At 48.6% G+C, this 12,515-nt stretch overlaps 2 protein-coding genes across 2 annotated transcripts; one reads left to right on the top strand and one right to left on the bottom strand.

Annotated features, from left to right (window-relative positions):
- Positions 1–36: 36 nt before the first annotated feature.
- Positions 37–2,443, bottom strand: LOC135908385 (palmitoyltransferase ZDHHC2-like). The gene is made up of 3 exons (XM_065440168.1): positions 2,191–2,443; positions 1,302–1,541; positions 37–621 (listed from the first exon to the last, which is right to left on the bottom strand). The coding sequence occupies exons 1-3, from the start codon at positions 2,433–2,435 to the stop codon at positions 69–71; spliced, it is 1,038 nt and encodes a 345-aa protein (XP_065296240.1). The 5' UTR covers positions 2,436–2,443; the 3' UTR covers positions 37–68.
- LOC135908384 (palmitoyltransferase ZDHHC20-B-like) lies at positions 1,297–11,597 on the top strand. Its single transcript, XM_065440167.1, has 5 exons — positions 1,297–1,388; positions 5,082–5,221; positions 6,221–6,447; positions 9,714–10,074; positions 10,769–11,597. The coding sequence occupies exons 3-5, from the start codon at positions 6,263–6,265 to the stop codon at positions 11,336–11,338; spliced, it is 1,116 nt and encodes a 371-aa protein (XP_065296239.1). The 5' UTR covers positions 1,297–1,388; positions 5,082–5,221; positions 6,221–6,262; the 3' UTR covers positions 11,339–11,597.
- The last annotated feature ends 918 nt before the right edge of the window (positions 11,598–12,515 follow it).

Here is a 12,515-nt window from a genome sequence, read left to right as displayed (position 1 = left end):
TACCTACAGCATCCCATAAAATTTGCGTACAATAAGGACGTTAACAGGACTGTATTATCGATTCTTAGCTAAAGCATCACAGTCACTGTGGCCGATGACGGGTTATCGACGGACGAGCCAGTAGAGTAAGTGGCTTCTACTGAGCGCTGTTCGTACTCCTCCTGCGCGCCGAGTACGGGATGCAGCTTTGTGGGGAATCGCGCTCCGTCGCCCACGCTGGTGAACACTGGAACCATCCACAGCGACTTGCGGGGACCGAACACATGAACGAAGTTTTGCCAGCAGCCGACGTTGAACGAGTCGTTGGTGTCTCGGAAGATGGGGGAACGCATGTCTTCGAGCGTGGTCTCATTACTGCAGACCATGGACACGTGGTGCCACAGGAAAGCGCCGAGGCCCAGCGCCAGCGCTGTCCCCAAGACCGTCAGGAAAGTGACGTGGAAGGTCGACGGTGTCATGCGCGCGATCACCCACATCTCGATCACGTATTTTCCTGCGGTGAAGACACCGAAAAGCGACAGAGCCACGACGTAGAAAATTGTGAGCAGGAAGAACTTGTAGGTGCTAAAGCAGATGCAGTTGTTGAACCAGGGGCAGTGGTGGTCCATCTTGGGGATGCACCTGTGAAGATGCGCGAAAAGAAACAAAGCCTCGGGCTGTCATTGCTAGCTACAATGATGGGCGCGTGCCATCGTTTCACAAGTATTTGAATTTACAACTGTCACAAAAGTAGAGCTGCAAGCAACATTCAAAGAGCCACGAACACTCCGATGAATGCCGCAAGACAAGCAAGAACGTAGAGATACAGAGGAGACGAAAAACGATGAGCTACGAAGGAAGATGACCACCAGCCGTGAGCGTATTGCTGCTGATGTTGGGCTCTCGCCATTGCATCATCTCTTTTCGTGCGTCAGCAGTGAGCTATGTTGAATTTTGCGCTTGCGGCAGTTGGTGTTAGTGGGTCGCTGGGTTTTACGGTAGTGAGCAGAGTAGCGTATATTCCACGCGCGTCAACAAGAGCGACGAGTAAGCCGGCTCTATTCGTCACGTGGGCCTCATACATTGGTCACGTGGGCCTAATAAACTTGTCTAAATGGGTCTCGCGTTACAGTTGAAGGAATAGTTTCTCGAAGTGGTTTACGCATACCCATTCCCATACCCGAATAAACGTCAAAACAAGCGATTGCGTAGCCATGGCACCATCTTCTAGCGTATGTCCTCAATTTATATTGCTGCAACTCCCTCTGATTATCCCTAATGATTGTTTTTTTTTCAATTGTCCCACGTGGTCCTGGGTATACCTTTGGCAGGCAGAGCAGTGGTGGCAGCGATCGGGCTTGATGAGGCAGCATTCTTCGCAGTATCGCACGCAGCCATCGGCACCGAGGGTGAGCACGCCGCGTTCGATGGCCATCACGTCGAGGACGCTTCGGCGAGTGCGCTCGTTGTGGCAGTTCTCCAGCGCCTGTTGCTCGCCTACGGTCAGCCGAAAGAGTGGTGGTATGGGTGCCACGACCGCCACCGTGGTCTGTACGTAAGACCTGCACATTTTTGTGAAGTATAAGAAGGCAGAACGGCAAGGGATATTTCAGACAGTGTCAGATTCCGACAGGTTTGCTTTTCTAACCAGTAAAAGAAATGATTGGCTCTGTGAGCCAATCAGAACAAGCAAGATGTGGAATTTGACAATGCGGCAGATTTCTACAGCGTTAAAAATAGCGTTTCAGGTTAGAGGAATCTAAATAGGAAATTACATTTATTGCTTCCGTACCACCACAGTAGGAGGCACGCAATGTGCTTCCTACTTGCAGTGGGAGGCACCAGGTGGTGTCAATTACTTTAGTCGCATTGCAGTCGAGTGACAGCGGTCCCTTGCCATTTGCTTTATTGCATGCGCATTTGTTGCAGGAAGCTAGCGTTGCGTGCTTTGAGGCATGCTAATTTCCGTGGCTTTCACAATTGGGAATCATTGCTTGCCGTCGTGCAACAGTCGTCCTCGTAATGGGACCAATTTAACGTGGCACAAAAAAAGGGCACATGACTTCATGTTTACGTGACGTCACGTCCGCTGCCACTCGAGGCGCGTTGTTCAGGCAACCACGCGACTGGTGATGAACACTGTGAACTACAGTCGTTACCGTAATAAGCCGTAATCATATATGACTTCGACACTCCGAAGATGATGCATACCAAAGGCAGAGAAAGAGCAGCAGGTGAAATCCGATGCCAAAGGCGGCGGCTTTCAGGGCATTGTCGCGGACCACGGATACGCAAAACACGACAACGTAGGCGTAGTAGGCCCACAAGAAGAGACACGCAACGAGTGCTAGTGGAAGCCAGTTGAGCAGAAGTGGTAGCCAGGAACGGAGACCTCTGGAGCCACTGCGCCGACCCGGTCGAGGAGCCTCCGGCGATCGGCCAACGACTGCTTGCATGTAGAGCCTTCTTCTTCTTCTTCTTCCCTTGTTTAATATTCAGCCACACTGGCGATACTTTCTACAACAGAACACAGAAAGGAAGTAATCAAAGTGTATTTTATTTAGAATACGGTAACCCCTAAGTGCGTGTTGCGTCAGTGTCGATGCTACAAACACAGTTCATAAATAAATAAAAATAAAGTAAGGAAATAAGAAAATTCATGCGCAAACCGTCACGAGGGTGCAATTCGAGGGCTTACTACGAAAACATGTAAACATTGTAGCTTACTACGAAAACATGTAAACTACATATTAAAGGTTTATAAGAAATTGAGACAACTGCAGAAATAGCTCTGCGGAAAATATGGAGGTGCAATTTAAAGTCGGATTAGAATTACTCCTGCACAGTCTTGGCACGCAAATTCATATACCAACCTGACCATCTCTAGGGATGCGCTCTAGGCATGTTTGCCTCGGCACTGCTCTTCGATCTCTCCAGTCCGCCCCACTGTACGGTCCACTCGCCTTAGACAAGACAACTTCCGTAAAATCTTTGCGGTATCTTTGAAGTCCTGCAGTTCGGTTAGGCGGCAACTGCTGTACCACACGATTTGTTGTGAAAACCCTTAGTGGCGTAATTCTAGAGAATAAAGTGTATGGGCAGGTGACTGTCTCTCCCTGCTAACTTGTTTTTAAAAGACCCCTCCCCAGGTTTGGTAATTGCCAATAGGCAAGCGTGGTTCGTAGATCATGCCGTGACTATTTTGTCTGGAAAGTATCACACGGCTATACGACGCGATCACAGGCGAAAATTCATAACCATGCCCGCGCTCCCTTCCTCTTGAAGGAGTTCTGCTTTCAGCAAGAGAGCCAACGTTACACGCACAAATGCCTCTACCTAAGACCCAGAGCCTGCGACGTCACCGATTATGGCACGTGCCGACTATAAAATCTTCCAATGCAGAACGCGCAATTCCGCCATTGGGAGTGCCTTGTGCAACAAGAAGGGGAAGACAAAAAAATACAGAAAAAAAAGCAAGAAGCGAGGCTTGTGACGCTAACGTGACACGGTCCCTCGGCTTCTGTATGAGAGAAGGCAAGGAAGAAATGTCACTTGTGAACTCTTGCCGAGGCCGAAGCAGAGAATGTCTGCGTTGGCAGCCACCTGGCAGCGCGGTAAAGCGACACTTCAATTTCTCGAATCTCATGTAATAACTACCAAATTCGAGAGAAAAAAATATGTTTGCACTAATGCACTTCTTATACGGTGTCCTGCAACTTCCAATGCACAACCAGACATTGCGATGAGCCCTGGTGAGGACACCTTTAAGGCTGTCTCTCTTCTCTACTTTTTAAAGGCTGTGTAATAAGGAACATTACGTTAAGCTGCATTATGAAATTACGTTCATTTTCTCAGAAAAAAAAATCGTACTAGTTGCCATTATTCCTGCAATTTCTTTAATCTACTACATGTGCTCTAATGTTCTGAGGTTTATTTGGTTATTGAAACAACGCTCGTGCGAAATCGGCCGGCTCATTGGTCAACGACCTGGGGCGCTATAACGTAAAACTATTCCAAACTTTTCTATTCCAATTCTGCTATCAGCCCTCCACGATTGGTCAAAAACTTTTTTCGACCACCCCCACTTCACCTGTCTGTCACGCGACGTCACCAAAGCCGCGATACCTCCCCATCTGATATGACGTGTACACACTGATTATGCATGATTTGACAGAAAAAAGAAAAATGGTTATTTCTTATTCGACACCTTTTCGCCATTAGCCCGCGGCTATTGGTAAAAAGCTTTCGGGCTCCACCCACTTCACCTGCCTGTCACGCGATGTCACAAAACCGCAAGAACTCACCGCGTCAAAGTGACGTGTACACGATAAAGATGCATTAATATGCCGAACAAAACTGAATTTTCTTCGGAATAGCCACAGGCTGCCCCGTTCCGAAAGGAATAAAAGATTGCTGCCGCCGATCGCTCAGACGCTGGCTACTCGCACCTGCCGGAGAGCAGGGGTGCATTTGCGTATAATAAAACTTCTTGCGTGGCCGTGTAACGTTTTCGAACACTTTCGGCACGTTTACCCCCTCATTCTGCCAACTCTTCTTTGCAGCGGGTCCGTTTTAGCGTCATTTTTGAGCTTCCGCTGCATGCCGCCGCGATTTTCGACAAGCCACCGAAAGCTAAGTAAGGGAAAGCTGACCAATCGTAGACGCCGGCACCACCCTCTTCATCCGGTTATCGACTTTCAGTGTAGTGGTTCGGCCCCATCGAATCCCTCTCCACTTGAGCGTTCTCCTCGCCTCTTGTCAGCCAACTAGATACGACAAGCCGCTCAGTGTAGGCAATGTTATTCGTTTTTCAAGCAAACAAAAGCGACCTCCTATGAACGAGGAGAGCGCTTGATTGGTCTGTTCGGATAAGCCTGCGGGTGACCGCCCGATGCTTGCGTTGGCGGCTACGCAAATTTGACGTCAGGAGATTGGAATAGAAACATATTGGAATAGTTTTACGTTATAGGGCCCCTGTAGTGAGTAAGAGCCATTGTTCGAAACAGCACAGAGCAAATAGAAGAAGAAAATGACGATGCCTGCGGTGATCGGCTTTCTGCACCGTCGTGGAACGCTGTACAGCTGGTTGCCGGTCCTCGCAGCCCTGAGCGGGTTTGGCTGGGCCTACTACGCCTACGTGCACGTCTTCCTCCCAGTCCTGGTCGCGGACCACGCGGAACGCGTCTCGCTGTCAGCATTCTTCCACCTGATCCTCCTGCTCACTCTTTGGTCCTTCCTGCGGGTGAGGCGCTGCTGGGAAGCTTCTTTTATTGCGAGAATGAAATTCACTTGTACGGCCAGTAGCGCTAGAAAGAATCATCAGAGCGAAAAGAAAAATTCGTTCGGCTGAATTCGGGAGAAGATGGAAGAATGAAAACATACTTAACGAAGTGCCAGGGAAAGCTGAAGTGCGAAGCGTTTCGTGTTGCCGGCAAATTCTAACTCTTTCGCCGTTTCATAATGAGGAGACAGTGCCTGCTTAATTATCTATAAAGGGGTTTTTGTAGTTTCTAAAGGGATTTCTAAAGTTGATTTCTTTAGATAACGTTGAAAAGGCAAACTACTAGTTTCGAACAACCTAGGTTCGTGCAGAATCGGTCGGGTGCGACATAGCAACGGCGACAGCTATATGTCTTCAACTTCGCCAGGAGTGCTGGTGGTAATTATTGGACAAAGATGTGGTATTGGCGGGAACTAAACCTTATTTAATAAAGTGCACATTCTCTTTTCTTATTCACCTGATAAGTTGCCGCGAAACCTAATAGTACACATAAGTACACTGCGGAATTATCTTTCATTTATTTCTTCACATTTTCTATCGATGCCGAGTGCCTATGACCTAGGTCACTGCAAGGTAAAGAGGGTAACTACAGCTATCGCATAAAATAACCTACGAACAGAAGGAATAACATATAGACGGTAGTAAACAAATACGTTTTCTGTTGCGTAGTGAGACCTTGTAGCACTCAAGACAATCATTTTATGCCCTCAAGCAGATCCTAGAAAAACGTGTTTGCTTAGAACGGCGGAAAGCTGAGCAAGTTGGTAATTCACCAGCTTTAAAAGGTGGACGTAAAAAAAAACATGTCAACACGAGAAAAACGAAATGAACAACGCAGACACCGTCTTTCTCTTCTCTCTTTGTTTCCGAGCATTTCCTGTTGTTAAACCATGAAGCCAACCTTCTCTTTACCAGGAGCATTGGACAACGGTCAGGAGTTCGTATGTGTCTGCGTTGCAGGCGGTCACGGCGTCAAACCTGCCCGTGCCAGCGCGGTATTACATGAACGCAGCGAACCGCAGGATGATAGAGGAGAGCAAGACGTACGAGGAGAAGAAGGAGCTGCTCGAGGGACTGGGCGCCAACAGAGGCATCCTGACGCGCACTGCTGACGGAAGCGTGCGCTACTGCGAACCGTGCGGACTCGTCAAGCCCGACCGCAGCCACCACTGCTCCTCCTGCCGGAGGTAACGAATCTCCTGAGGCATCATGGTCGCCGTGTTTTAGTTTTCCAGGAGCACATGAAGTAGGGTCAATTTGTAGATCCACAACGTCGTGCTATTTTAGCTTGAAGCTAATTGAGCCAGGCGGACGCCATTGGGCTCCACGGTTCCAGTGCTGACAACGTTTGGTCGCTCCTCCAGAAAAAAATAGATTGGGAAGTCTTGCTTCTACTTTGTCGAAATGTGAAGCAGAGATCATTGCAGTGAAGGTTATATTTTGGTAAATAATGATATTTCTAACGTACACTGAGTTGAAGTATAGTACATGTAGGGAGAGAGTTCCTGCGCCGCAGAGCTCAAAAAACATGCTCGCTGTGTTGTGATTCGCAAGCTTACGTCCCACCCACAAAGTGCCAAAATTTGCAGCTGACCCAGAAATCTTGCAGCGTAAGTCTCCATCTGAGATATTCGGTCCATATTATAATGAGGAACAGTAGCTCCCCTACCCTCCGCCCCCCCCCCCAAAAAAGTGGGGGAGGGAAGGAGGGGGGGCGCTAGACTCATTAGAAGAAATAAGAAATCTGTCAAGTGGGGTTCGCTGCACACTGAAATTTCTCAGTGGAAGCAGTAGTGGTGGTGGCATGCGTAGCGGGTTTGTGATGACCCGGGCCCCAAAGGGCACCCATAAACTCACCAGTGCTTGAGACCGCTTCGACGTCTTATCGCTGGGCGACAGGCCATTAGCGTCTTCTCGCTACCGGACTTCAACTCTACTGCCTTTTATTACCACAGACACCTGTTTACAAGGAGGGCCTCTTGGTACCGTTTTCCTGTATTTCCTGGCAATGTTACCCAACTGTGTGGTCGTGCGAAGTGTTAAACAAGCTAACTCTACACCGCAACGTGCGCCTCTGTTAAAAAGAAGAAAAAGAGTATGAATGAAATTACAAAATAATTACAAGTCTCGGAATTGAATTTCAACTAACCCGCATACTTTAAGCGAAGCTCCAAACAAAAATGTTACAAAATATTGATAGCACTGTTGCAGAATGGCCAGCTTTGAAGAGCTTCTTAACGCATACGGGCATTGTTTGGCGGAACCAGTGGGCGATTCTCTATTGATTCTCTATCTACCAGTGGACGATTCTCTATCGGATGCGCTCTTTTAAGCGATAACGGCAGAACCATGTACGCAGTGTCGATATCTCGAATATCAAATGAAGACACCGTGTTCGTTCACCATTGTCGATTCAAATTTTCTTATTCGGTGTTTTCTTCGCGCTAAATGGCACTGCAACACACGCCCGAAAGCTGCAATCCTGAAACATTTTATGCGCCCTGTATTATAGGCGGCCAACTCAGGTGCCCTTGAGTCAATTCTCCAAGGGCGTAAACATTTATTTCGCGAATGTGTTTTGAATGGCTGGCCGTCTTCGCAAATATTCCGCGCGCTACCGCAATTGGCCGGTTCCTCTTTGCCTGGAAAATACGAGCGTCTAAGTGCCCGCCTGGTGCGTCAGAAGCGTCACTGTGTTCTCCAGCATTTCGCAAAAAAAAAAGCTTGCAAATGGCGAGCCTTTGCGGGGGAGGGGGGGGGAGGTGTCGACGGTGTTACTTGCATCCTTGAGCAAAGGTCTTCAATGTTATTGTCGTAAAAAATAAAAATAAAATAAAAATTGACGCAAGAACGACTCTATAGTGCTCCCTCATGTGACACGCATGTGTTGTCGTCTGCGACGCAAGTGTGCTTGATTAAGGTGGACGATGTCAGAAGGTCGAAACAGAAGAGCAAGGATTCAGAATACAGCCACAGGAAAGTTTTTATTGTTCAGGCACCAATACGGGGGAAATAGTATTGTTGGCGAGTGCTATGGCATAGAGAGATCTTCAATTGAACCCAAGGGATTCTCATCCTTGCCATTGAGGCCTTCGTAATAGTGTCAGCAGCATTTTAACGCTTATTAACAGCAAAAGCATATCCTCGGCGTCACATGGTGATCGCTGAGTGCGAGTGCATTATACGGTAATTTAAGTATCGAAACGTCTTCTGTACAGTGCTAAAATCGGGTTACGCCTTTCTCGCCATTAGCCCGCCTCTGCTGGTGAAATGTTTTCGAACTACGCTCACTTTGTCTATCATGTGACGTCGCAAAACGGCAAGATCCCACCACGTCAAAGTGACGCGTACGCATTAAGATACATTAATATGCCGTAGAAAACTGAACTTTTTTCGCAATAGCCGAAGACTGCCTCGTTCCAGCAGGAATAGGGAATGGCTGCTTGGCAATCACTCTGGCACTGGCTGCTCGGGGCTGCAGGGGAAAATGAATTTATTTGCGTATATTAGCAATTTCTGCATGACCGTATATAACGATGTCGAGCCCTTTGAACAGGTTCACTACATCACGCAGCCAACTTTTTTTCGCTGAGGCTCCGCTTTAGCGCCATTTTTAATATTCCGTTACACACCGTCTCAATTTTCTACCAGTCACCGCAAGCTAAGCAAAGCGAAACCAGTCAATCGTACACGCCGGCACTACCTTGCTCATCCAGTTATCTACACTCAGTGCGCTAGCTCAGCCCCAGTGAAATATTCTCTACGTACAGATGTGTACTCCTCGCCTCTCGTCAGCCAATTAGATGAGAAGAAGGAGCTGTCAAGGTAGACAATGTTATTCGCTTTGAAAATAACCTCCTCTAAGCGAGTACAAGGGTTGAGAAGGCTGTTTGAACAGCACTGGTAGTTAATGCCCGACGCTTGCGTCGGCGTTTATGTAAGTTTGACGTCGGAAGAGTGGAATAAAAACAGATTCGAATAGATTAACGTTCTCGGTCCCTAAGGTTAATATTCGTAATTCGAACTGTGCGAAATAATTATTAATTGGAAGGTGTCGTAGATCTAAACATAGTACCTTCAAGCGAGAGCGGAGTACGTAACGCGTTTTTGTGATGCAATGACCGCGCAGCTAACCGCTTAAAATCACGACCAAAACATAGCACGCCGTGTACTGGTAGCACGCGAAAGGGTGCAAATATTGCACAATTTGACGTAACCTTACGTCCACTAGTTGAAGTTTCAACACATGAAATCATTATTCCGCCAAAAGCGTTGTAGATAAAGGGCGCGTGTGGAGCGAAACTTGCACGGCTGCACTACTATCGTAGTTTCCGCGGCGTCGCCTGCTATATGTACAAAACGGAGCATGTATGGTACAGGTATTCTGCGCAATGTCGCGTAAACGGAACTTCAGGTGGCGCCCTCCCCCATCGGCATCACTGGTGCCGCGCAGGTGCATCTTGAAGATGGATCACCACTGTCCCTGGCTCAACAACTGCGTGGGCTTCAGCACCTACAAGTTTTTCCTGCTCACGCTGTTCTACGTGGTGGTGCTGGCGTCGTACGCGCTCGTCAGCGTGTCGTCGTACGCCTTGGACACGTCGAGCGCCATGGGACTGCCCACGGAGGTCCTGGTTCACACCGGCTTCCTGCTGCTGGCGGGCACTGCGCTCACGGTTCTCATAGGCGGCTTCTTCATCGTCCACCTGCGCATCCTGGGCCGCAACGAGACCACGCTGGAGACCATGCGCCCTTTCGTGTTCGTCGAGCCCCTCGACTCGTTCGACCTCGGCGTTCGGAGAAACGTCGTCGAGGTAACAAAGCTAGAATGAAGAGCGAAGCGTTACACCGCCAGTTAAGAAGTTCAACTGTATAAGTTTGTTATAAGTTGTTGCAGTAGTTACCGTCGGCTGTAGCATTGCGCTAATTGGGTGCCTGTTACCAAGCTGCGCAGAATGCATGTTCCGTTTCATTTGCGTTCCGTTCACATAAGTCTCGTAACTTCTTTGAAAAGTCTTCACAACGCATTTTGAGATTTTTTGAACCACAGCTATGGAAGACAGGAGGCTAATATCATGAAGCAAGACTCGACGAGCGCATTCGCAATGGTATTTTTACAGGTAAAGCTACGTTAAAGCTTTATTAGTTCTGAGTAGCGCCAGCGCGCACGTATTTCGGCGATAACAGCTTCTGTTCCCTACGCCTCGGTTTTGATTACGACAAGTTACGCACTCTACGCGCTATTGCTTAACTATTTCTTGTCGGGATGAGAAATTCCGTAGCGACAGGAGCACTTGTCCTGTTTTACTTTCAGTTGTGCGTTGTAGTTGCGCTCGAAGAAACAAACTTCAAGCGAGCTAACCTGACTTTTTGTTTCTCGAGACTTGTAAGGCCCGAGAATCTGTGAGCATCCTGACGTGTCTACGCCGCCCAGGCAGACTTAGCGAAAGAGGCAATACTTTCGCTGCGCTGACTGACACCATCGGGCCCGTCGTATACGGTTTCCAGGTCTTTGGCTCCAGCGTCATCCTGTGGCCCTTCCCCGTGCACAGCACTCCGGGAGACGGCGTCTGCTTCCCAACAAAACTCTACCCGGACCCGGAAAGCGCCATCTTGCCGCTGCTTCGGCAGCGCACGCGGCAACTGGCGCTAGCCCTACCCGGAAGAGACCTCCCGGTCGTGGCGCCGTCCATGGAGACCGCCTTCGCGAACCTCATGCCGCCGTCGGACGCCGCTCGCGTCTCGACCGTCGATCACGCGCAACGTAAGACGGCGGCGACGACACTGCCAGAGCGAGACGTCTACGCCACCGCCACGGAGACGTCGGGCATTTCGCTGTCTTCGTCGTCCGAGCAGTATCGGTCCGCGCGCACGGTATCCGCTCTGACTGGCGGTACGGGGGTGGCGACGACAACGCCGCCCACGGGACTGCTACCGCCGGCCGTCCGCACGCGTCCACCAGGGCAGCATCCGGCGGCGGCACCCGGTCGAGAATCGCCCGTGCGCCCTGCACTAGGTCGCCCGTCGCTAATGAGGACGACGTCGCAGACGTCCTTTTCGACCCTTTCAAAACGCTAGGACAACGAGTCCGTTTAGTACCTTTTGACGATGCCGTCAACATTTCAAGGCTTTTCTTATTGTCACTGCGCCTGCCGAGGATTCCCACTTCTTCGTGGCAATTTGGGAGAGTTTAGAAAACTCTGAATATGCCATGAGGAAGTTACTGTGTTTTTTATTTTCCCGAATCACTTATACTGCCGCGGGAAAACGAAATGTAAAAAAGCGCTTTCACATCTAAATATACTTCCTGTGCGTAAGCGTAAAAGGTGTTACTGAACCATCACTGTTTATGGTTACCTTTTGTAACTATCGTTATGAAACTACTTGTACATTTTGCGCACTGACCATAAAGACAAAAGAAGATGACAGTCCATAGCACCTGGAATTTACAAGATGAAGGGTTATTATATGGGCCACACACTATAGTCTACAAGTCACCTAGAGAAAAACAAGTTGCACTTTCAACTTCGTTAAATCTATATTTTGTAGTAAAACAGAATGGTATAGATAACCGACAAGGTAAGACGCTCCGTAAAGGGTAATGTGCACCGAACACATTTATTCAAGGGGTTTGGCGCAATGCTGCTAACAACAAAGTCGCCGGTTCGAAACCCAACCGCGGCAATTCCATAGCACTAGGGACCACATTGAAATGTGCGCAATCGCGGAAGGCAGCAGTCCGCCTACACTTCGCTCTTATTATGTGTATGAGACCTAGTCCACATGATTTTGGAGTTTCTTTTGGCGATTTAATACTACCTTGAGCATCCGCGATTCATATATGGGACGGAATGTTCTGGATTCATGGTAGAAATGTCCTTTTCAGTGACAAATACGGATAAGATGCCGAAAGCCTGATATTTCAGGCCCACACTGCACGTAAGGAAGCTGCTCTAGCAATGCGAAAAGCTATGCGACAGATATAATACTTCCGTAAGGTAGAAACTTCACAGTCACTTGGGCTTGTCATTACATCCAACACTCGAAGACCTATTGAACTTTCCAAACGTTTCCGCTTCTCCTGCACAGCGGACATTAACCGCCTGTTGTATGCCCCTGCCGACAAATGTGGGTTACTTGAAATTTAAGAGCCGCCAAGGTGTACGAATGGATCTGATAGCCAGTTATAGGCGTTTACTCATAAACGACAAGTTTGCTAAACAACTACGATAATTCCTTAATTCCACATTATACG

Source organism: Dermacentor albipictus, chromosome 5 (assembly GCF_038994185.2).
Source record: "Dermacentor albipictus isolate Rhodes 1998 colony chromosome 5, USDA_Dalb.pri_finalv2, whole genome shotgun sequence".
Lineage (NCBI taxonomy): Eukaryota > Metazoa > Arthropoda > Arachnida > Ixodida > Ixodidae > Dermacentor > Dermacentor albipictus.
The sequence above is the reverse complement of the archived record's forward strand: the minus strand, read 5'-3'. Positions and strand labels throughout refer to the sequence as shown.

Excerpts from the sequence above, each read along its gene's own strand:
- LOC135908385 (XM_065440168.1), bottom strand. The coding sequence starts at position 2,435 with ATGCAAGCAGTCGTTGGCCGATCGCCGGAGGCTCCTCGACCGGGTCGG. Across the intron at positions 1,542-2,190 it reads CTGCTCTTTCTCTGCCTTTG|GTCTTACGTACAGACCACGG; the intron begins GTATGCATCATC and ends AAAAATGTGCAG. Across the intron at positions 622-1,301 it reads CACTGCTCTGCCTGCCAAAG|GTGCATCCCCAAGATGGACC; the intron begins GTATACCCAGGA and ends GCATCTTCACAG.
- LOC135908384 (XM_065440167.1), top strand. The coding sequence starts at position 6,263 with ATGAACGCAGCGAACCGCAGGATGATAGAGGAGAGCAAGACGTACGAG. Across the intron at positions 6,448-9,713 it reads CACTGCTCCTCCTGCCGGAG|GTGCATCTTGAAGATGGATC; the intron begins GTAACGAATCTC and ends GGTGCCGCGCAG. Across the intron at positions 10,075-10,768 it reads TTCGGAGAAACGTCGTCGAG|GTCTTTGGCTCCAGCGTCAT; the intron begins GTAACAAAGCTA and ends TACGGTTTCCAG.